The sequence below is a fragment of the Gobio gobio genome (assembly GCF_949357685.1).
Source record: "Gobio gobio genome assembly, chromosome: 4".
NCBI lineage: Eukaryota > Metazoa > Chordata > Actinopteri > Cypriniformes > Gobionidae > Gobio > Gobio gobio.
The window spans coordinates 12665194-12689339 of NC_137100.1; the positions used below are offsets into that span (position 1 = coordinate 12665194).

Genomic DNA, 24146 nt, shown 5'->3' on the forward strand with positions numbered 1-24146 from the left:
TTCGTTTAGCCACCAAAGGGCCAAGCTGGTATCAGACTTTTGCCGAATCCAGTCGGTAAGACAGCGATAACATCTTTTTTAGATATGAAGGCTTCGAGTGTTGTTCTTTGCTCGGGTTTTAACGAAAAGGAAAAGTTTAAATCGCTTAAAACAGACGCGATAGCTGATTCGAACGAGTGATGCTCCACAGTAGCGGCAAATCTGCTAACTTCGCTGCGCTGTCGTCGTCGTCATCGTCTAAAGCCCGCCCCAACGTTTCTGATTGGTGCCCCGATTTCTAGGGTTTAGAAATGGGTTTGAATGGGGTCTTTGCCAGACTACTTGCAGAGCAAATCTAAATTTGCCGGAAGTTGTCTGGGTTTTCCCAGGCTAGTATTGGCCTATTCCGATACCGATATTTGTCAATTGCGCTCTAATTTTAACTTTTTCCATTAAAGGGATAGAACAAGTTTTTGTGTAAGAAAAATATCCATATTTAAAACGTCATAAAAAACATCATAAAATAAAAAAGGGGTCATGAACTGGCTTTATTTCATTTTTTTAATATTGTTGCCTGAGGTCAACTTATGACGTTCGCGTGGCTTTTACATTCAAAAACATCATAATGAATAAGTAATAGGCTATTTTCTACCCTGCTTTTGAGCCGCTCTCAAAGAACGCACAGATTTTATGGGCGTGCCGCACTGAAATCTTGGAAGTAAACGCCCACGGCTAGGATTGGATTGGAGCTCATTAGGATTTGCATATTTGATGAGCTTCGGCTCCCCTGCCAGCACATGTGGGAATTGTTTTGAAAGCATGTGGGGAAAATGCAGCCGGAATGAATCGCCCACAGGGCTCGCAAAATGCCTTTAGCAAACAAACACAATGATTTCTCTCTCATCCACCCACGATTGATTGGAATGTTATTTTTCTTATTACTTGGCCTGCGCGACCGGTGAATATAACTGTGAACCGTACACACGCATGAACGTATCAAATATCAAGTCAAGAGAGTGAACGCACATCAAGAAAGGAATGTTATTTCACTATTTAAGATAGTGTTTTGTAGCCCGTCTGAAAAACACACAGCCCTGTGCTTTGCGAGCCCTGGACATGGCCCATACATGTCCGAGTCTGATCCCGAATCGCAATGAACCAACAACTTTTATCCAGCCTTTGGGGCTACAGAATCAGACGTTGTTCTGCTTCTGTTGAGGCGGTGTTTCACCACACTCTGACGTCATAGCCTGGCACATTCTGAGATCGAGCGTTTGTTGGGCCTGGTGTCTATTAAAGCTTTTCTTTGACTAACAAGGAAGTTTTCAGCTCTGAAACTCACAGGATATTCTTATATTACAATGACCTTTTATATATCAAAAGTTCAAGGGAAAGTTGATTTCTCATTTCATGACCCCTTCAAATAAATATCTAGCTTCTGGCAGGCCGCCTTCCGTATTCAAATGACGAAGAAAGTGTAATGCCTCACGCAGTTCAAAACGCTTACGCTACGATCGACGTCATACGTCATGCCATTTATGCTTTTTCCGTAAGTTGAATAAGGAAAGCGGTTCGCCAGAAGCTAGATATTTTACTTTATAATGTGTTAAATCTCTTCTCTTCCATGTCAGTCTCCTACACTGTTCACGTTGTAAACGCAGCATCCGGGTTCTGGAAGCGCTGCACTGTGTTTACTCAAAACTTGGTATTTTTTGGGTGTTTTGCACACAAAAAGTATTGTTGTCGCTTCATAACATTAAGGTTCAACCACTGTAGTTACACTTTAAAATATTATTTTATTGATGTCTTTACTACCTTTCTGGGCCTTGAAAATTGCAGTGACGTTGCTGCCTATGAGTGGTTCAGAAACCTCTCGGATTTCATCAAAAATGTCTTAATTTGTGTTCCGAAGATGAACGAATATCTTACAGTTTTGGAACGACATGAGGGTGAGTAATTAATGACAGAAATTTTATTTTTGGGTGAACTAACCCTTTAATTAATAAACCATCGGTTTGTTATATAGGCCGTAACAAATTGACAAATTGATCAAAAAACTGCCGATACATCTCTAGTTTTGAAAAAAGTGAAAGTCTTATGCTCACCCAGCTGCATTTATTTGATCAAAAATACAATCAGAACAGTAACATCGTGAAATATTATTACAATTTAAAAGAACTGTTTTCTATTTTAATATATTTTAAAATGTTATTTATTCCTGTGATGGCAAAGCTGAATTTTCAGCATCATTTAGTTTTCTTCGAAACACAAATTAAAGACATTTTTGATGAAATCCGAGAGGTTTCTGAACCACTCATTGGAGCAACGTCATTGCAACTTTACTCCAGTCTTCAGTGTCACGTGATCCTTCAGAAATCATTCTAATATGATGATTTACAGCTCAAGAAACTTTTCTTATTATTATCAATGATGAAATCAGTTGTGCTGCTTATACTGTTTGTGAAAACGGCAAAACATTTTTTTGCCTTCTTTGACGAATAGCAAGTAAAAAAAAAAAAAATTAAATATTTTTTTGTAACAAAAAAAAAAAATCGTACTGTCCCCAAACTTTTGAATGGTAGCGTAGACAGTAGCAAACGTGAACTACAGCTTCTCTAGTTATATTTCAGGCACACACAAAAAAAAATCTAAATTTCATTCACACCACTGCAAATCCACTGACGGTACTTATGGCAGTTCTACGGTACAGTGATGGTATCAGATGATAAAACAATGGTATTTTGATATCGACCATTGTAGTGAATGATACCCTTGCTCATATACCATGGCAGTTCACATAAACATGTCTAAAATGTTTTTTAAAATTATGATAGTATTTTAATGGTAACAATCCGGAATCTGCAACCATAGAATTCAGAAGAAAGTGGCACAGATCTCTGCAGAAGTTCACTTGCTTCAATAAATTCATGAATTATTAAGGCTTGTTTGTAGGCAGGTTCTCTTAGCTTTGTTTAATGCATTTTATCATGCTCAAATCCATTGTGCCCCCCATCCCCCACCCAAAGAAATCAGTGGAGAACACTGTTGTTATTAACTAAAACTAAAGCTATTAAAGTCATTTTCAATAGCATAAATAAAATAAAATATAAACATTAGATGAAACTTACATTTTAAAAAATTTTACTTTAGAAATTTGGCCATGGCAAATCATTACGAACGCTAAAAGTGAAATTATATAAATTAAAGCTTTTAAAAATATATATATATAAAATTACAATGAAAATATAAAAATAAAAGCAAATCAAAATATTAATACATACTATAATAGTATATAAAATAATACTAAAATAACGCTGGTGCAGAAATGACTGATGACGGATTCTGTCTGGTCCTATAGTGACGGGTAATATGATGAGACATATCATTGCTTGTAGAGGGTCTGGAGGCAAGCGAGGCACAGAAGAAGCTGACTTACTGTCTTTTTGAGCCGCAGGACTGGTTGATGGGCCAGCAGTTGTTCGTCCCACTGGACTGGAGTGTTTAGGACCCCTGCCAGGGATCTTCAAGCCACTGGACTTCAGCATGTTCATTATGTCCACTGGAGAAACTTCAAGTTTCGCAGCTTATTAAGGGTTGTTGTTGTTTTTTAATCGAGGCACTAAATGTGAGGATGGCGGATATCCCTCTCCATTCTACCTGTGGGACTGAAGACAACCATCATGAGCATTTAACACAAACAGTGAGGCTAAGGCCAATACACAAATCCTATTGACTGGGTGCAATTTGCTAAATGTATGGCCTTGCATGGTCCATGTCAGTTCATTAACAGCATCCACAGCATCAATAATATGAGGCTTCAGGGCAAAGGAGGACACAAAAATCACATTTTATTGTTTGAATGAAGCTGTAACAATGTAATCGACACAGACTGACTGTGAATGCGTGGTTTTCGCCAATGCAACCTTTCCTGAGTGATAAATCAGTAATATAGCAAGGTCATTCTAGCATATCTGTGAAATGAAACCCATTATCCACTGAGGTCGGCAGTTTCGACATGCTGTCACCACCACAGTCAGCCACCCTCCAAACCCCATATTAGCTCCGTTAAAAACTCAGTACGTGAATTCCACTTCAAAAGAGAGATTAATGCAGCATAAATCGTATAATGTATCCTAAAAGAGGCGGAAGTTTTGTGTGCTGGCTCATTTCTGCGCCGTAGATTCTGCTGCTCTATTGTTTTGGCTCTTCACTGCGGCGTGCTCGCGACCGTCTTCACACGCCCCTGTCAAGCAACACAATCGAGACCCGCTCTCGCAAACTGCACAATTACCTTATGAAGTCCAAATCCTGTGAATTAAAAAGAAGTCTGAGCCGGCGAACTTTAGATGATCTGTGCAGGGATGGCTCAGTCGGCTTCCCGGCATGAGATTTGTCAGCGTCTGCCACTCCCTTCGCTCGCGCTCTCTCTCTCTCCCACACGGATGCAAAAAATATGGATGCTGAGCTAAAGCTGGCAGCGGGAGTGGGACAGGATGCGAGGTTCACAGACACCGGCACATTTTAGGAAAGCTCTTTTACACAAACGCCAAGAAATGTCCTGAAAGTGTGTCAGTGGTGAGCAAATGGTTCTTGAATAGACGAGGGTCATTAAAGCAGGAGGGGTAAAAAGCCTTCAGACAGGGGGGCCGTTTAGATTCTGATTCGCGAATCGTTCTATTGAGTCGAATCTTTTCAATGAATTGGTTGAACAATACCGGTCTTTTCGGACATCTTTTCCGAATTCGACTGTTGAGCGAAAAGTTATTTTAGCCAAAATAAATAACACGATTTGGCTGCATGACAGTTTTTTTCTACACACATTTATGTAAATAAATATAGGTACATTTAGTAAAGTGTATTAATTTGTATCACGGCGAGCAACAAATCAAGAAATGATTTAGTGTTGTTTAATGTACATTTTATTTAAGTTGTTGTCAGCATGTTTTTATAAGATGAATCTTGGCTGCAACGAATTCCGGAAACTAAAAAAAAAAAAAAACCCTAAAAACAAGTCCAGCTGCTGTGGAATTTATGCATTTCCGGTCATGAAAATTGCCCACAACACGAACACATAATATTGAGATTTAAAAAAAAAAAAAAGGATTAAAAAAAAAAAGATTATGTTAAATATGCCTATTACTTTTACATGTGCTGTTTTATTATTATTACTTTTAAAATGTGTAATTCAAGTTTTTGCAACCCTAAAAAAGTCTAAATAGCCTACACTTTAATTGCTACAGGCTATGTTTGTGATCCAAAAATCTATTATAAAAACAGATTTTTACTTTTAAAAGACGATGTTAAGGTTTTCAAGTGTCCCACAGCCACATGCATTCCTCAAAGTTAAAAGAGGATACATTTACATAAATACATTTAGCAGACGCTTTTATCCAAAGCAACTTACAAAAGAGGAACAAAGGCAATTCGTCAAAGAACAGAAAACAGAGAGAAAGGAGAGAGGTTTGTAATTTTCAGGCCAATTTTATTGATTGCTGGATGAACACACTTCCATAAATCTGTGATTGATCATGAGGAAAATAAAACGTGCTTAATTGGCTTTAAAATAAGTGAGGAAAAGGTCAGAAAAGTAGAGCCTTATTGAATTAGATGAAGATCAAGCCATATACTGTATAACCAACTCCATTTCCAGGAGGAAACATCACCAGCTGGTTAGTTATTGAATTCCTCGTTATCAAAAATTATTGCATGCTATATTCCCATTTCAAAATAAGCATCACCCTTAATATACAACAGAACACACAGCTCAGCTGTACTACCAAAAAAAAAAAAAAAAATCCTCCAACCAGTTCCTCCTCTTTAGCATGTGAAATAATAGTGCCTGCCTTTAATACTACAGAAGGGAGTGAAACACAATAATGTGTTTCCATCAAAAGAAAACACGGGGAGAGGAAAACAGACTGAAAGAGGTGGAGAGAGAAAGAGAAAATAACAGAGCGTGCTGGTCATGTTTCAAACGACTATTGAAGGGAAAACAGGAAGCACATTCTTTCTTGTAAACATAAGGCACCACTTTAACTGACTCTTTATAAGCTGCAAATGCAAAATATTCTAAACATCAATCTCAAACTAATAATAACAAGAATGAGTAATGAATAATAAATGAATGCACAATTGAATTGTACATGGACCAATAAATAAAGTGGTCCAAATGTTTCAGTAAATAATATACTCAAAATTATATTTTACATTGCCCAAATACTGTCACCTGATTTGGTCATATGCTCAGTGATTATATAAAAAGAAATTACATATACCATAAAATAAGACAATTCCAGCTGTATTTCCAAAGCCATAAACTACACTTTAATCCATGGAACACAAGAGAGATATTTTGCAGAATGTGCAAGACGTCAATTTATTAACACAGTTATCATTTGTCTGTATGCAGCTGGGCAGCATGAACAATATCAGCTTTTGTTTTCTGTGCAAGAAAGAAAATCATACAGGTGTCAACATTAAGGTGAATGAAGAATTGTCGAGTTAAACATTGTGAATGTAGTTGCAATGTTAAACTACATTGTTGAGGGTTAAATCAAACAATTCAAGTCTTAGTTTTACAGTTACATTAATGCATTGTGTTTTCTAGAGATTTGTGTAGTGCCCATAATATTTACTAAAAGGTAGCCATAATTAAATACGGCTGGAGAGAAATTTTAAACACCATCCAATAGAGAAAAATGATAATATTTTAAAACCGGGTCTTGTATTAACAAGCACTGCTATACTGTGACCGAGGGAATTCAGCTTTCCAATAAGTAACACTGTATTGCCACCTAGTGGAGAAATACTATCACCATCTTTTAAGAAAAAAAGCAATGCACTGTTTTTGTGAAATGCACAAGGTACATATATCATAAAAAGACATAACAACAATACATCCAAAACATGACATGACACGGACAAGGCATTGAGACAGCAGGGATGGCAGCGTTGTATGGGATTTAGATCCAAGAAACTGATCCTCCACAATAGTAAAAAAAAAAAAAAAAAAATTTAAAACAAATATCTTTAACATCTATATCAACATTTTAATAAAACTGATTTCATGTAAAAATTGTACAAAGGAAGAGCTGACATGCATATCCACAGAGCTTTTTAAAGTCAAAAGCACATTAAATGAAAGAAGAATGGTGATTAATACCATTAAAATGAAAAATTGTGAAAACTAAGCATGTCTGAATGCATGTAATACCTGCAGAAATACCAACAAGACACCGTTTTTTGAGTTACCAACCTACTGGAATCATTGCAGTAAGTTCAAACTATGCTGCACTTCAGTTTACCTCAATACCAAATACACACCACGACTATCCTCGATAAAGGGACTGTGATTACAGCCCTCTAAATATCCATCTATGCACCAAAAATCGGTTCAAAAGTTCAAGAATGCGTGAACTAATCCAACTTACAGTATTTTTGTTAGATTTCTTGTCTGTGTGTCAAATAATAGCAGGTTCTGAATCCTGCCTTTATGGGCTCAGTGACTGAATAACACTGTGAATTATGAAATGCAAACAAAAGTTACAAACTAAAGTCCTTTCGTTTACGTTTGCAATTCCAAGAAAACGTTTTTATTCTTCAGTCTTTCCTCTTCCTCCACCGCGGCATGTGCATCATGTAGGTCTTGGAGAATACTGAAGAGTTTTGGTAGTCCATCTGCTTTCTTCTGGTCTGCAAGATCAAAACAGTCATGCATTGATATAGGAAGCCAAGCCGCTAAATGCTATTTCATTATGTGCTTTTGTCATATTTAATTTTTATTATTTTTAATATTTCTATTCAGCTTTATTTTTATTTCAGTTTTAGTCATTTTAGCATTTCAACTAAGTTATAATCACCACATAATAATTGACGTTTCGCAAAAAACAATCAGCATCGCGAAAATACAAAATAAATATTTACATTATAATTATTATCACAATTATTATTATATTTTTCTGTTTGGTTCAGTGTTATTTGTAACTATCTCTAACAATGTCTTCCTTTTGTATAATTTTTTGTTTGTAAAATGTAAAAAAAAAGAAATAAATAAATCATAGAAAAAAAATCTATATTACAAAAATCTAAAATATGGCCATAATAGGCACATTTGTTATAACATCACATTAAGCAAAATTTTATTATGCTTTCCTCAGATAATTTTGACCCGAAATTCATTTTCTTTTAATTTTTAAAAATTTAGTTTTCATCGGAGTGGTCCAAGACTTTAGTCGCAGTTGAACTTGGAACACACACACACACACACACACACACACACACACACACACACACACACACACACACACACACACACACACTGTAGTGATAGTCTGGTGCGCTATCCTTCTGGGGACTCACCATAGGCGTAATGGTTTTTATACTGTACAAACCGTATTTTCTATCCCCTTACACTGCCCCTGCCCCTAAACCTAACCCTCACAGGAGACATTCTGCATTTTTACATTTTCATAAAAACTCATTCTAGTAAGTAAGTAAGTAAGTAAGTAAGTAAAATTTTATTTATATAGCACTTTTAACGCTACAATGCACAAAGTGCTTTACACAGCAATAACAATAAAAACAATCATTTAAACACATAATGAAGAGCTATACATAATGAAACAAAATATAATATAAGGTATCAAACCCAAACTACACAAGGACATCATTGAATACTAAAAGCACGTCTATACAAATAAGTTTTCAGACGACATTTAAAAACAGACACACATTCAGATGTTCTAATATCCATTGGCAAAGTATTCCATAATTTTGGAGCTCTCACGGCAAATGCTCTATCTCCTTTTGTTTTAAATCTAGTTCTTGGAACATCCAGCAGCTTCTTAACAGACGACCTCAGACATCTCCCTGCTTCATAAGGTCTCAGGAGCTCAGTTAAATATATAGGTGCCAGACCATTTAATGCTTTGTATGTCAACAATAAAATCTTAAACTCAACCCTTGAATAAACAGGTAACCAATGTAAAGACGCTAAAACAGGTGTAATATGTTGAGATCTCTTTGTTCGTGTCAGTAATCTGGCTGCAGCATTTTGCACCAATTGTAAACGAGATAAAGTGCGATTGTTCAAAGACGAAAACAAAACATTACAATAATCAAGGCGGGAGGATATAAAAGCATGAATAAGCTTCTCTGTATCATTAAAATGTAAAAACTGCCTCACCTTGGAAATGTTTCTTAACTGATAAAAACAGGACTGAATCAGCTTCTTAACATGAATTTCAAAATTTAGATTAGAATCAAAATAAACACCCAAATTTCTAACTACCTGCTTAATATTTGGAAAAACCCCATTTAGAGCAAGCTCAATCTTATTTTTCCTTAAGCCCTGACCAATTATCACAACTTCAGTTTTATCTGTATTTAACTGCAGAAAATGTAAGGCCATCCAATTTCTTATGTCAGTTAAGCAAGCTTGGAGGACATCCAGACTATTTAGATCCTTAGAACTCAATGAAAAGTATAACTGTAGGTCATCTGCATAACAATGAAAATTTATATTATGTTTCCTGATTACTGCACCTAATGGCAGCATGTAAATTGAGAATAAGATTGGTCCTAAAAGTGAACCCTGCGGAACTCCACATATAAGTTCAGAGCGTTGGGAAACTTCCTCTCCTACTGACACTACAAATGTCCTGTTTGACAAATAAGATACAAACCAATCCAATGCCCTCCCCGAAACCCCGACCCATGTTTTTAATGTTCTAATTAAAATGGAATGATCCACTGTATCAAAAGCTGCTGTCAAATCTAATAGAACTAAAACTGAACATTCACCAGCATCCTCTGCCATCAATAAATCATTAGTAACTCGTAAAAGTGCAGTTTCGGCACTGTGACCTGCTCTAAAACCTGACTGGAATTTCTCAAAAATATTATTTTCATTTACAACCTTCAATAATTGATTGGCTACTGCCTTTTCTAATACTTTTGAAATAAAAGGTAGTTTTGAGATGGGTCTATAATTATTTACAACTGCAGGATCTAAGGAAGGCTTCTTCAGGAGCGGTTGTACTGTCGCCATCTTTAGATCCTCAGGAACACATCCAGAGACAAGAGAGCTATTCACTATAGACAGTACAATGGGACTTATAGTTCCAATCACTTCCTTGAACAGTCTAGCAGGAACCACATCATTAAGACAACTCGAAGGTTTCAAATGTTTCACAATCTCAGAAATATCTTGCTCGGATACAGGTGAAAAGGAATCCAACAATACCATTCTACGAGATAAATTATCCTCATTTTGAACCAAAGGCGGCGAAATTGAAGCCCTTATATTTGCGACCTTCTCCACAAAAAATTTCATAAAAGACCTACAGTCTATAGGACTCAAGGTAATGCTAGGCCGCGGGTTAGTCAGTTCATTTATTACATTAAATAAAAACTTGGAATTGTGACGGTTATTATCTATCAATTTAGAAAAATAATCAGATCTCGCAACTTTAACCGTCTTATTAAAAAGCAAGAGTGAAACCTTCCAGTGCTCAAAATTAACATGAAGTCTAGTTGATTTCCAAATTCGTTCAGCTTTCCTGCACTTTCTCTTTAATATACGAATATCATCATTTATCCATGGTACTTGATTTGCTAGAGACTTGGTTTTTATTTTAACTGGGGCCACTGAGTCTAATATTGAGGAACAAAGACTGTTAAAATCATTCAGCTGATCAACTGTAGTTGCATCATAAGCCCAGTCAACTGTTGAAGCATAAAAACTTGCTGAGAATCTATCAGCAACTTCTGGGTTTATAACACGAGATAAATAAGTACCGCTTGTCTTAATGTTGTTTCGTTCTACAGCCAATTGAATATCAAATATAATGTTTTTATGATCAGATATCACACTCTCTTCTATTAAAAAATTATTTGGTGCTAATCCAAAAGTAAAAACTAAATCTAATGTATGGCCATGGCTATGCGTAGAGCCTGACACATGTTGTTCTAAATTGAAATATTGAGTGATTTTTAAAAATTCATCAACTGCATAATCATTTACCCTATCAACATGAATATTAAAATCTCCAACAATAATCATCTTGTCATAATATAAAACTAAATCAGAAAGCATTTCAGCAAATTCATTTTTAAAACTAGCATTAGAATTAGGTGGACGATAAATCACACAACAGAGAATAGGATCTTTCCCCAATATCTTAAACTGCAAAACTTCAAAAGCCGAAAAAACTGAAACAGTTTGCTCAGAACACATAAAACAATCTTTAAAAATAGCAGCAATGCCCCCACCACGACCACTTGGCCTCGGCTTACTAAAGTACTTATAATTTTTAGGACACAACTCATTAAATTGGGTATGCTCTTCATTATTTAACCAAGTTTCTGTCAAAAACAAAAAATCTAAATCAAGAGATGTAATAAAATTATTCAAAATGAAAGTCTTATTAGACAGTGACCTCACATTTAACAAAGACATCTTAGCAGTGATTGCTGGCGAAATACAAGTAGTGGAAGTTTTAACCTGTATAAGGTTATTTAGATTAACTGCAATATTTTTTCTAACTACTTGCCTGTTATAGCTCACAATACAAGGGATGAAATTGGCTAGTATGTCATCTTTTCTAGACGTGAGACTCACTACAGAAGATTTGTCGGTACATAAACCCAAAGATTGATCTAGAAGTCATTCATTTATCATCTTCATTCTAATATTATCAGATAAGAGGCAAACACCAGCTTTATTAAGATGGAGACCATCTACACAGTAAAATCGTGGTCTCTCCCAAAATAAATCCCAGTTCATCACAAAATCAACGTTCACCGATGAACACCATCTCAATAACCAGTCATTTAATGCTGAGAGCCTACTGAAAATTTCACTGCTCATCCTAAGCATTGGTAAAGGACCTGAAACAATAATCCTCGCATTACAGGCGAAAGCCCGAACAGACTCAACCAGGGAAACAAAATCTCTTTTGAGAATTTCTGAATGTCGTTGACGAATATCATTCACCCCGACGTGAAGAACCACAGTACTGATACTCTTATGTTTCGACAACACCGAGGGCACTTGCTTTGTGACATCAGCAACTCGAGCTCCGGGAAAACAGTACATGTGAGGTTTACCATGTGACAGGGCAATCTTCAAATGTTTTATTAACGAGTCTCCAATAACAACAATATCTCTGGACACAGTAGTGGAGTCATTGATCGACGAAGACGAGTTTGAACGTGGTGTTAAACTCAAACATCTACTCACAGAGCGATTGCAAGTGGGGGAAACCGGTTTTGAAGGTGACGGAGATTTCCTCCGAGTTTTCCGGCGCCGTTTAAACATCCACGAACCTTCAGCCGAAGGAGCAGGTGTAAAAGAAATCTGAGCCGTCCTCTTCCTAGCTCCAGCTCGCTGAGGTGGCACAGCATTCCACTGAGTACGCCGATTGAGCTCGCCGTCATTTGGGCCTCGCACAGGTGTGCTAAACCCTGCTACATTTTCTCGTCCAGACTCAAGTAGTTTTTTCTTTTCTAAGAGAATCGACTGCCTCTTCAATAACTCATGAATTTGAATTTCTAGTTGTTCCAATTCAGCATCTATTTCAAAAGACTCTGAGGCAACAACATTTGTAAACATTGCAGTCTCTGCCATCTCGAAGAAAAGTGAGAGAGAAGTGCGCATTAACGTCTCATTCACAAACTCACAAATTCTGAATGATTTATAAGCTTTTGTGCCCGTGGGGACCTCAATTTAGGTCCCCACGGTGACACGAGTCCCCATGAGTCTGTCTACAGTCAGGTTGAAGTCCCCACCAGGCTAGAAAAACATGTACACACACACACACACACACACACACACACACACACACACACACACACACACACACACACACACACACACACACACACACACACACACACACACACACACACACACACACACACACACACACACACACACACACACACACACACACACACACACACACACACACACACACACACTTAGAGGAGTTTATCTGGTTGTAATAAAAAATAGTAACAAATTCTTCCCTTGCGGGTCAATTTGACCCCAATAGGAATGAATGGGGAAAATGAAATTAAAAGAAAATGAAAAGGGGGAAAATGGGATTTTTTTTTATTTGTCAAAAAATATTACAAATCTGCCACAATCCAGAACAAATACACACACAAATGATGAACATCGCCAATGCAGAACACACTCACATACACACATGTACACACACACCTAGGAATTCCCATTAAAAAGAATGGTTGGTCATATAACGGGGGCATTTTATATTAAAATTATTCGGGTCTTCGGGTCATTCTGGCCCGCGAGGGAAGGATTTGTTACAGGAATGGGAGGAGAGCATAAGGGATAGAAGAGTTTGAAGAGGGTCAATCTAGTATACTTCCAATCACTGTAAAAGCAATATGCAATTTATCTGTGGGCATTATTATAAACAGATGATTGTACTCTCTTTTGAAATGTGCTTGAACTTGTTTTGTAAGCCTGAGGAAGGTCGATTGACTGAAATGTTGCTCATTAAAATATTTTATATATCTAATTTATACTTTGATTTCATTCAACGCACATACGATTGATTTGGGTGTACAAGGCAGTATACATATTTTTGGAGTACTCAAACATAAAGTACCGATATTATGCATTTTCGAATATTACATTTCATGTCGTGTTATATACAGTAACTGTTTGTGAATGTAAAAGGTCTGCAAAGTTTCAAAAATTGAAGTGCACGATAATGGAGTTATTGTCTCCCAAAAGAAAGAATCGATTCTGAACTGCCTGAAACGAGTCGTCAGTAATTCCAGTCTTACTTCCTGCACGACCTTACATAGATTTTTAACACATTTGCATAATGCCAGCCTATGGTCTTCATTGGCTGCCTGCGAACAATGTCTACTTTGACCCTCAAACACTGTATTGTAGCTGAGGCCTGGAAGAGTTTGGTTTGTGTTGTTGACATGTCGAGAATATGCTGTTTTCTGCGTTGCAACAGCAAATTTGCATGCACTTCCAAAGGATGACGACTGGGGCTAGAATTAATACGGTAAAACCGACGCCTGCGTTACTGTTTGTATCACTGTGTATACAAGTGCTGAGGAAGTCTCCAGAGCGATGGTAATGGGCGTTTCGTTTCTGACACGCGCTATAAGCAGTAGACCAATCACAACAGATTGGGCCATCTGACGAATCAGAGCAGAGTAGACTCTTGAAAAGGAGGGATTTAGAGAGACCGAATCCTTTATCAAAATTTTTCAAACACTGAGAAAAAAGGTGATGCTGCAATGTATTTTATGACCTTGGATGCATGTAAACCCATTGTAGGAGACCCCCCACTGGGCTGTCCGGCAGGCTTGATAACTTACCTCTTACTGAATCTGCCTCCTGAACTCCCTGCTGCTCTCTCAACTTAAAATACTTATCTCTGCAAAAAAGTACAAAAGATCATTTTTAGATGACCTGGACTTATAGGTAATTTGCAAGCATTTTACACAAATTTAGAAAACTGACATTCTATTTTAATTACTATTGTATAGAATTATGTGCTTGATTCAATAATTTCAGCTGTTATAAACGTATACACAGGCCCAGTATGTTAATGCAACTTTACCGCATGGCATGCTGGACACTACTGAGATGTTGGTAGATAAGCTGAGCCTCCAGGTCTGGGTCCAGTGGGTCATACCACTCCTGCAGAGTTACTCCATGTCTGGTTTTATCACAGCCTGGGTCTGTGATCAAAGAGTTCATGAGTGCAGTTGAGTAGGAGGTTTAAAAAAAACTTTTATTTAGCAAGAATGCATTAAATGAATCAAAAGTGACTGTAAAGACATTTATAATAGGTCTTTATAATTGTCATGTAGCAGTGGAGGTGAAAAAGGAGAGCAGCAAAGGGGAGCCTTTATAAAGCAGTTTAACTGAAAAGCTCACTGAATATCTCACAATAAACAAAGAAAGCATGACAGCTTGCATTAATACAAGAACAATAACCCACAAACCAAGCAGGCCAACGCAGCACTATGGGTGCTTCTCAAACAAAAGGCTGCATCCTAGGCGGTGTCCTTCCTAGACCAGTCTTTTTGAGGTTTCTTAGGCTAGAGTCCTTCTCAGCACTGAACACTAGAATGTAGTAAGTGCACATGGCACGAAAATACTATTAAAACTTAATTTTGGAAAAAATACTTTGTATTAAAATTTTAATTTTCCCAGTGGCTCCCAGTGGCTTATTATTGGTTATAATTGGCTTATTATTAGTTTAGTGTTAAGTGACTAATTTACACCAAAACAAAAGATAACATGTATGCCTTTCATCTCTGTAAAGCATTATTTTTGTCTTAGATTTCATAATTTTGTTTACATGCTTTGTGCCAACTAATTTTTCAACAGTCTTTTCTTTTTGTGAATTGGAATGTGTGCAAAGGATTGTGTGTAGCCAGTTTTACTAAACCCGCTCCGAGCGGGATTCGAACCATGGTCTCCGGTGTGGGAGGTGGCCGCTCTAACAAGGAGGCTACAGACCACAGCCTCTAGCATCAGTCGCTAGAGCGCCTCTTGAGATCAGGGGAGTGAGGACGCCACAGAACCTAGCGCTGATGAAAGCAGAATGTGTTGTCGCCTCGCATCGCCTGCGTTCAAGCCAAACTGTGCTTGAACACACCAAGAGGACTACAGCTGACTGTCAACTAGCGCACGTGTTCTGCGCCTGTGTGTAAAGGAGATAACTCTCTATTTAAGCAGATTTATTTGTCTATATTTGTCATTCAAAAAGGGAAAGAGAAACTAAGACTGCAGGAATACAAACCATAAACAAAGCAGCGCTTGCTTACCGTTTTGAATATCAATCATGCTGATCACGTTCTTTATTCCACTCTGCTCATGCTAGCCTAGAAATCTAGACGCACCCTAGCGGCAGAAAATGTATTTTGCCGCGAGTGTAGTCTAGCAACTCTCGGTAGACCTGAGAGCTGGAAAAACCAAACTCTGGTCAGGCCAATCACAGCATGCGTAGAGTCGGTGGACGGGCTTTACATAATGACGGTACGTCACGGCAGAGTTGCGGAGGTTCTGCGTGCTACTCGTAAACACAGAAGCTGGCGAACAGCGGTCTCTTGAATCGGCTTTGGCCGCGACTCTGGAAGCTTTAATTTGAGAAAAGAACAAAGAACGGCACTGAAGTCATTCTTAAGGAAAGAAGATGTGTTCGAAGTTTTGCCGACCGGATACGGCGAAAGTCTATCAACTAACGTTAGCTCGGCTTCTCCTTCTTCTTTGCTCTGGTTGGTTGTGGCGGTCATGGCGCTATCCAATTGCATGCAGAGGGAATTTGAAAGACAACCCTTTATCCCGCCCCTCGGATTGAGCCCTGTAAATGGTGAGTTTCCAGACCCAACATCTTGATGTGGGTCTGGCTTGTCAGGCTATGCTCATGCTATTATTAAAATATTTGCGCATTAGAATGCTCAGTTAAGATGACGTAAAATTAGAACAGCCTTCTGTCTGTGTCATCACTTCTTTGCTTGCTTTCATAGTTTAGCTTAGTTTTTTGCTCTTGTTCTCGTGCACTCGTTTGCTAAACTGAACACCGACTGAGCCCGACACCGATTCTACATGTACGGTGCAGAACACACCAAATAAACGAAGTCAGCCGATGCTCAAAAACGGCCAAAGGTTGCCCGATGGCCGACCGTCGGCTTGGTGTGTCCCTGGCTTTACACGCACAGCTCTTACTGGCCTACGATAGTTACATGTGGGTGACTGAAAGACGCGAAGGATAAACTCGACGCATCCTTCAGAACGAGCTGAATGAAAGATGTGAAATGAAGGCTGTCTTCCAAGGATCCTTCAAATTGAGACTGCTTTCAGACGGCCTTACTAGGATACAGCCTTCCTTTTGAGAAGCAACCTGTATACACAACAAACTAAACACGAAACAAGTGGAAAACATAATCAGTAACCATAGAAACTAACAAGACAGAAACCAAGGGAACTAATGAGACAGAAGCTAAAACCTAAGAAACTAGAGAGCGCAGATCGATCTGTGTATGACATCAAAGTACTGCGAGAACGTTTCGAAAGAATACAGAGCTGTTTTCTCTCTAATCTCTCTCGCGGTACATTGATGACATACACAGATCGGTCTGCACAGCGCTGCTTCAAGTCGAACACACCTTAGAACTAAATAAGTCTTAAGTCATTTATAATTAAAAAATATTAGGCCATTTTCAACATTGAAATTAATAATAAAAAATGTTTCCCGAGCAGCAAATCAGCAAATTAGACTGATTTCTGAAGGATTGTGTGACACTGAAGACTTTTGCCAACACAGGAATAAATAACATTTTAAAATATATTCAAACAGAAAACAGTTATTTTAAATTGTGATGTTATTTCACAATATTACTGTTTTCCTACTGTAGTTTGATCAAATGAATGCAGCCTTAGTGAGCATAAGAGACTTCTTTCAAAAACATCTTACAACCCATACATGCCTGGCTTGCTTGTAGATCATCCAATATTTGCAGTACCTGATTTCTCCTTCTGATGGCAGCAGCTCCATCTGTCTGCTTTGTAGATGCCTGGATGATAGCAGCTCATAGTGTTTGTGTTGTGACTGCAGGCTTTCCTCAAAGCTGACAGCCAGTGATTCAACTCATTTACACTCTACAGTCAAACAGAGAAACAAAGAGTATAAAACAATGAAACAATAAGACATAAATAAATCCATTTGAGGTTTTTCAGGGCCCATTCTTACAATCTCACCAACAACAAACACATATCTGAGTCTGTGTCTATGAACAGCCACATTCACATTTTATTTGTGAATCCAGTGCAATACTAACTTTGCAGTCGAGGTACAGGGTCTCCAGCTGGCCCGAGTCTTCACATGAGATAATCTGCATGACGTTGGCATTACTGAAGCACTTTTCCTCCACCTTCTCTACCGCTCGGATCTTTGGCAGCGAAATAGACGAGCTCTTCTACAGTTTCGGAAAACAGAGCCTGCTAAATATATCTTATATGCTGTATTTATGGGTGTTTCTATAGACACTTTTGGCCACTTAAATAATAAGCTTATATTTCATCTAAAATATGCTCTTCACTGACATTAGCTATGTTTCCATCCACATACTTTTATGTGCATTTTAGGATACTGCATAAAAACACTGAAACACTAAGATGCACATTTAAATCTAAAAATGCGCATTAAAAACAAATGCACTCAACTGAGGCAAATAAAAAAAAAATTCAGATAAGAAGACATGCCCATAAACTACGATGGAAATGCATTTATCGAATAAATCCCTCGATGCGTAATAAAAACTCATGTGACTGTGCCTCAACAGTGATTGCATGGGACAGCGCCTGACCCACAAAGCTGTGTATCTGCACAGACCGGCCTGAGGCTGGATCAACCCTGGAGAACTTGAGACCCTGGGGTTGAATCCATGTCCAGACTATAAAACCTGAAGACTGGGTGTGTGAAGAGAACCATCCTGCCACAGTACAAACATCTTGCAAGGATGCACCCCAAGCAAAAGCGTTGGAGGACGCAATACTCCTAGTTGAGTGGGTCCTAACTCCTAGAGGCAAAGCTATTCCATGCACCTCATAGGAGAGGAGAAGCTAAGAGGACTTACGCCACTGGCCTGAGTGGTGGATGTAGATCCTCAAAGCATGGACAGGACATTCGTGCCCTTGTGTCTCATGAGGTGGAGCAAAGAAAGCCTGCAAGACCACTGGCTGACCAGTGGTCAAAAAAGTAACTTTTGGAACATAATCTGGTCTGGGGTGCAGTATAGCTCTGACATCACCTGGAGCAAAGTCTAACCAGGAAGATGCTACTGACAGGGCCTGCAAGTCTCCTACTCTCTCAAGAGAAGTTAATGCTAGTAAGAGAGTCACTTTAAGTCAGCATTTTCAGAGACTAACTCCAATGGCTCAAATGGTGCTTCTACTAATGCTCCCAGGACCAATGATAGGTCCCAGGAAGAAACTCTTGACCAACAGATAGGCCTCAGCCGTCTGACACCTCGCAAGAACTGAGACACCAGAAGATGTCTCCCAATAGAAGCTCAATCCAAAGGTATGTGGCTAGCTGAAAGCACTGAACCAACAGGGCAGTTTACTGGGTTCAGGTGGTGCTGCTCACACCAAAATACAAAGAGTCTCTATTTTAGGGCATACAGCTTCCACGTGGAAGGGACTCTAGAACTCAGAAGATCTCTCTGAACCGGAAATTTTCCATGTAATGCCATATAGTAGAGATATCAATTCTGAGAACCACACGGGTCGGCCAGAATGAAGTTACTAGGAGAGGGTGGACTCTGTCCAGACGAACCCTTTCTAGAACCCCCGGGAACAGAGCTATCCGAGGAAAGGAGTACAGATGCTGCCTTGACCACATCTGTACCATGGCATCCAGCCCCAGAGGAGGAGGAGGTGTCAGGCCAAACCAGAGGGGACAGTGGATAATTTTCTTGGAGGCAACCAAGTCCACTTCTGCTCGACCGTACCTTTGCCATATTGACTCCACTATTTGTGGATGTAGTCGCCATTCCCCAGGCCTCAGCCCCTGCCTCGACATGATATCTGCCCCCAAGCTTGCATGCCCGGGAATGTAAACTGCTTTCAACAACTTGAATTTCTCTTCTGCCCAAAGCAGGATCTGCCCCGCCTGCCTGAAAAAGCAGCCCTGGTGATTTATATAAGAGTCTACTGAAGTGTTGTCTGTGCGGGCCAACACATGATAGCCCCTCAGGTGTGGAGGAAGAGTTTCAATGCTAGAAACACTGCCATAATTTCTAGGAAATGTATGATGAGGGCTCCCCCCAAAGACCATTGGTTAGATGGCCATCGAGAACTGCACCCCATTCCATGAGGGAGGCGTTCATTGTTAAAGTCTTGTGACGGCAGCAAGCCCAGAGAGACTGGCCCTTGTTCAGAAAACATGGCTCCTTTCAAAGTCGTATAGCACTAGAGGGATGATTCAGAGGGAGGATCCCTCTGCTTTCGAGCCAGAACTGGAACGGTCTCATGTGCAGAAGGCTTTGTGGAATGATGTTGGCTCTGCCGCCATGAGACCTAACATTCTACATTTACATTTACATTTATGCATTTGGCAGACGCTTTTATCCAAAGCGACTTACATTGCATTCAAGATACACATTTTACATTTTGTCAATTCTTGCTTTCCCTGGGAATCGAACCCATGACCTTGGCGTTGCTAGCGCCATGCTCTACTGTTTGAGCTACAGGAAAGCCCCACATTCTCTGATGTTGAGCTCCTGACCTAGCCTGATATCTTTCATAGCAGCTAGGATCGACTCTACTTGTGCAGGAGAAAGACGTCCCTGTATCGTAGTCAAATCCCACACCACTCCCAGAAAAGTGGTTTACTGAGCTGGAGAAAGTACACGCTTCTTGGAGTTAAATCTGTAGTCGCAAAGGAGCCAGCACAGTATCAATGCACTTGGTGAATGTGCTAGGCCTGCGGGCCGCCACACTTGCCTTCTCCTCCTGCCTCCTGTCACTAGGTCCTGGCCTGGAGCAGCTGGTGGATGGAGTCGGCTTCTGGGCTCGGTCTCTTGATCAGTTCTCTGAATTCCGGCAACTGTTTCTTAGCCTTCTGGTGTCTGTCGACGATGGTATTGACTGCATCGCCGAACAGGCCAGAAGGCGAAATCGGAAAATCCAGAAGGAAAGCCTTGTCTCTTTCCTTTATCCTCTTGAAGTTGAGCCATAGGTGCCACTCTATAATGATCATACCAACCATTGAATGGCCAATGGCACAGGCTGTTGCACAAAGGGTGAGATCTGTGACCCTGAGTAGCTCCCCGCCTCAGGGGCAAATCACTCGCCATAGTCCAAGTCATCAAGCAGGTCGGCCTGGTATGCATGCAAGACCACCATGGTGTGAAGAGACGCAACAGCCTGACCTGCTGCCATGTAAGCCTTACCCACAAGGGCAGATGTTGCCCTACAAGGCTTGGTGGGTTTCCATCATGACGATGTGCTTGAGGGGATGACATAGCCTCAAGCATCTCTTCCACCCTCAGCATTGCCCCCATGATTGTGCATACCGACCACTGCAGAGTATGTTGAGGTGGCCTGCGTATAAACTGACACCGATTAGCAGTTCCTCCAAGACCTCGACACCTGGAGGGGGCGGAGGTTAGGGAAGAATGGTTCCCTCTCATCCAGATGTTAAGTATCGGTCATCTAACTTAGACTGAGTGACCTGTTTCTTTTCGCCAGTCGGTGGAGAAGGCAAGAGAAAGGGTCTCAAGCTCTGCATCCACCAGCTCGACCTGCGAGCCCCATGACCAAAGTCTCTGAAGTCTTCAATTTTCTATATTTATGTAAATCTGTATGTACATGTTTCATGTTTCTATTCTGCTGGTTGCATCAGTGCTACTTACCTTAGAGTGTTGCGTCCGTGAGTAGGACAGTGTGTCTTTACTGAGCGTGACATAGTACTTCTTAAAGGGTGATGTCATGGGCATACACTTATCCTTGGTCCTGTGGAGGAAGAGGAAGCCTTCTTTCTCCATAGTGCCACACTGTAGGCTCATTCGTGTCTGAAGCTCAAGATCTGTTTTAAAAATAAAGCAAAGAGAGTGAGCAAGACAAGTGAATAAAATTAGGGTCTTGACTGTCTTAAGGGTCATCTCTTAAGGGTGTTCATTTTTGAGTGAACTACAAGATTAAACCCGCTGCTTCAACAAGAAAATTAAAAAGGATAAAAAAAATGAGTTTAATTATCTAAAGATTGATCGAAAATGACAGGTATGAATGAGTCTCCAGCCATGCATGGGGATTCACTCAATTTTTCATCTAATGACTAATTTAGAGCAGCTCACCTTCTGACTCATGGCAGTTGACCAGTTTTGTGATGAAGTCTTTGAGCTGGGTGATGCCGTGCTGTATGGCTGGCTGCAAGCGGACCATCCATGGCTCTTTAGAGCAACATGCAAGAGTGTCCATATTCCCAATGGTCTGCACAGCCTGAGGAAACGCACCAGGCAGTCATAATGATGAAAGAAGGAATATGTTATCCATAATGAGGTCTATGAATGTATACAGGTCATAATCCACAACTATTCTATGACCTTAATAGTTAATTTTATTGCATCAATGACTGCAACACTTTATTCTCCATTAACTGAAAGGATCTGAGCTTGATTTGTGTTATGTTAAAGCGATATAACATATGGACAATGATGCTATATCTTTTCAGATGATATGTTACTAGTATTCACAACAATGGTTTCCTTGAAAACTGGTCATACTTTGGCGAGTAGCAGGAGTGTGCGGCTTGTACGGGCATCAGCATGTTTCTCACGCAGGTGAAATAATTTTGGAGACATGATGGCAGGTGAGATGAACCGCAGACACAGGAAGCTGGTCACAGCAATGAACTTCACCTTCTGAGGAAGAATATAGAACTAGGTCATAAAAAAATCTATGATCTAAATATGTTTATTTTACCGTTATAATGGCATTTATTTCTAATCTCATTAAATGTATCTGTGATCATTTGTCAAATTCTTAAATTTAATCAATAAATCATATTCGAATATTAAGACAATAGGGACTAGGGCTATTACCAATCAAATGAAACCAGTATCTTATAAAATCCTTCTTTGAACTGCATGAAAGCATAATACTGTAATTACAATCTCCTCCGGCGGTCGCATTTGTCAGCTGCGTACCTCATCAAGGATGTTTCATTTCCGAAAAGTAATCATTATCAAATTGACCGTTATTCCTTGTGAAGTGTAAATTGTAATTTCTTTATGACTTTGGAATGTACTTTACTGAAATGAGGCAGCCTCAATGACTTATGCGGCCAACAAATGCGACCTCCAGAGGACACAGCCTTCGAAATGAGACACATCAATTGAATCATTTATTCACTCGATTTGTTTAGAAATGCAGATTTACTCAGCACTCCTGTTTGTTGCTAAATGTACTAGTTTCCAAACCTGTATGCTTTTTTGTATGCAGAATATTTTGTTATTTTAAACTCTTTTGAATAAAAGTAAATGGGGTCTAAAACAACACTGGACACCACTGACTTTCATTGTATGGACAACAAAACAGATTTTTGTTCAATCTTTTTTGTTCTGCAGATGCAAGAAAGTCATACAAGTCTGGAATGACATAAGGGTGAGCAAATGATGACAGCATTTTCATTTTTGGATGAACTATTCCTTTAATGTCTAATTTTAAAATGCTGCAACATAGTCCACAAAATAGACAGTTTGAACCTGTCCTTCACTGTAGACCTTTTTTTTTTTACCAGGCAAAAATGGGCTGGTAACAGCTGAAAACTGTACATAATAACATTTTTAGTGAATTGTTCGGACACTAGGACACAAAATGTCTCAGATGACCCTATAAATAACATTTATGAAAATGAATATCACTGACCCGGTACTCTGGGTCAGGGAAGCGTTTCTGCACTCTGAGGTAGAGTTCATGGAAAGCCTGGCAGATGAGCAGGGGGCAGTAGGAGGCCGACTGCAGGATGGAGGTGAGCAGCTCAGACAGGTACGACTGCAGGAGGCTGGAGCTCTGCTGAATAATATCAGACTCAGTCTGCTGACGGTGCAAACCTGCACACCTATAATACCGGAAGAACACCAGAACAATTCTGAGAAATTGACCTTTTTTTAGACCATAAAAATGTACATTGGAAGCATAAGTCATAGTTGTCTTACCCTGCTTCTTTCAGTTCTACTTTACTGGGGTCCAGTTCTACATATTTCTTTTCTTCAAAGATTCGGTTTATTATGGGACCCAGAAGCCTGTGCAGATATTGCATCCCAGCCACCTGCAGTGAGAAAAATGAAGACAAAAGTCAATGGTGCCTAAAATATAATATAATAAAACATAATAAAACAGCAGGAGGTTTAAGCTGGTTAAACCAAAAAACGAAATAAATTTAACAATAAATCCAAATAATGCAATTCCATTTCTTAATGCATGTTCCTGGTCTTGATTTTGGTCTTGAACATTGATTCATTTCTATACAATTATTACACAAGCTACACATTAGGGTGACCAGACTTCCTTGTTTTCTGTGGACAGTCTCGGTTTTTGCCATATAACAGGGCCTAAATAGGGTGCGGAACTGTTTTGCACACAATTTTAAACGTTC

General features: G+C 39.3%; 2 protein-coding genes across 3 annotated transcripts in view; both read right to left on the bottom strand.

Annotated features, from left to right (window-relative positions):
- The window catches only part of clip2 (CAP-GLY domain containing linker protein 2), a 68011-nt gene extending 63432 nt beyond the window's left edge, over positions 1–4579 (bottom strand). Inside the window, exons 1-2 of one of the 2 annotated variants that reach the window (XM_079814456.1) lie at positions 4271–4579; positions 3416–3644 (exon numbers count right to left, since the gene is read on the bottom strand). In XM_079814456.1, the coding sequence (XP_079670582.1) occupies positions 3416–3530 (115 nt within the window). In that variant the 5' untranslated portion in view covers positions 3531–3644; positions 4271–4579. The remainder of the gene's footprint in view (positions 1–3415; positions 3645–4270) is intronic. The other variant, XM_079814455.1, reaches the window with a different exon arrangement.
- An 872-nt stretch (positions 4580–5451) lies between these two features.
- Positions 5452–24146, bottom strand: part of rasa4 (RAS p21 protein activator 4) — a 125641-nt gene continuing 106946 nt past the window's right edge. The window contains exons 12-21 of the mRNA XM_079815986.1: positions 23707–23819; positions 23417–23609; positions 22273–22410; positions 21844–21988; positions 21403–21575; positions 17824–17961; positions 17509–17644; positions 14595–14715; positions 14350–14408; positions 5452–7671 (exon numbers count right to left, since the gene is read on the bottom strand). Of these exons, the coding sequence (XP_079672112.1) occupies positions 7544–7671; positions 14350–14408; positions 14595–14715; positions 17509–17644; positions 17824–17961; positions 21403–21575; positions 21844–21988; positions 22273–22410; positions 23417–23609; positions 23707–23819 (1344 nt within the window). The 3' untranslated portion in view covers positions 5452–7543. The remainder of the gene's footprint in view (positions 7672–14349; positions 14409–14594; positions 14716–17508; positions 17645–17823; positions 17962–21402; positions 21576–21843; positions 21989–22272; positions 22411–23416; positions 23610–23706; positions 23820–24146) is intronic.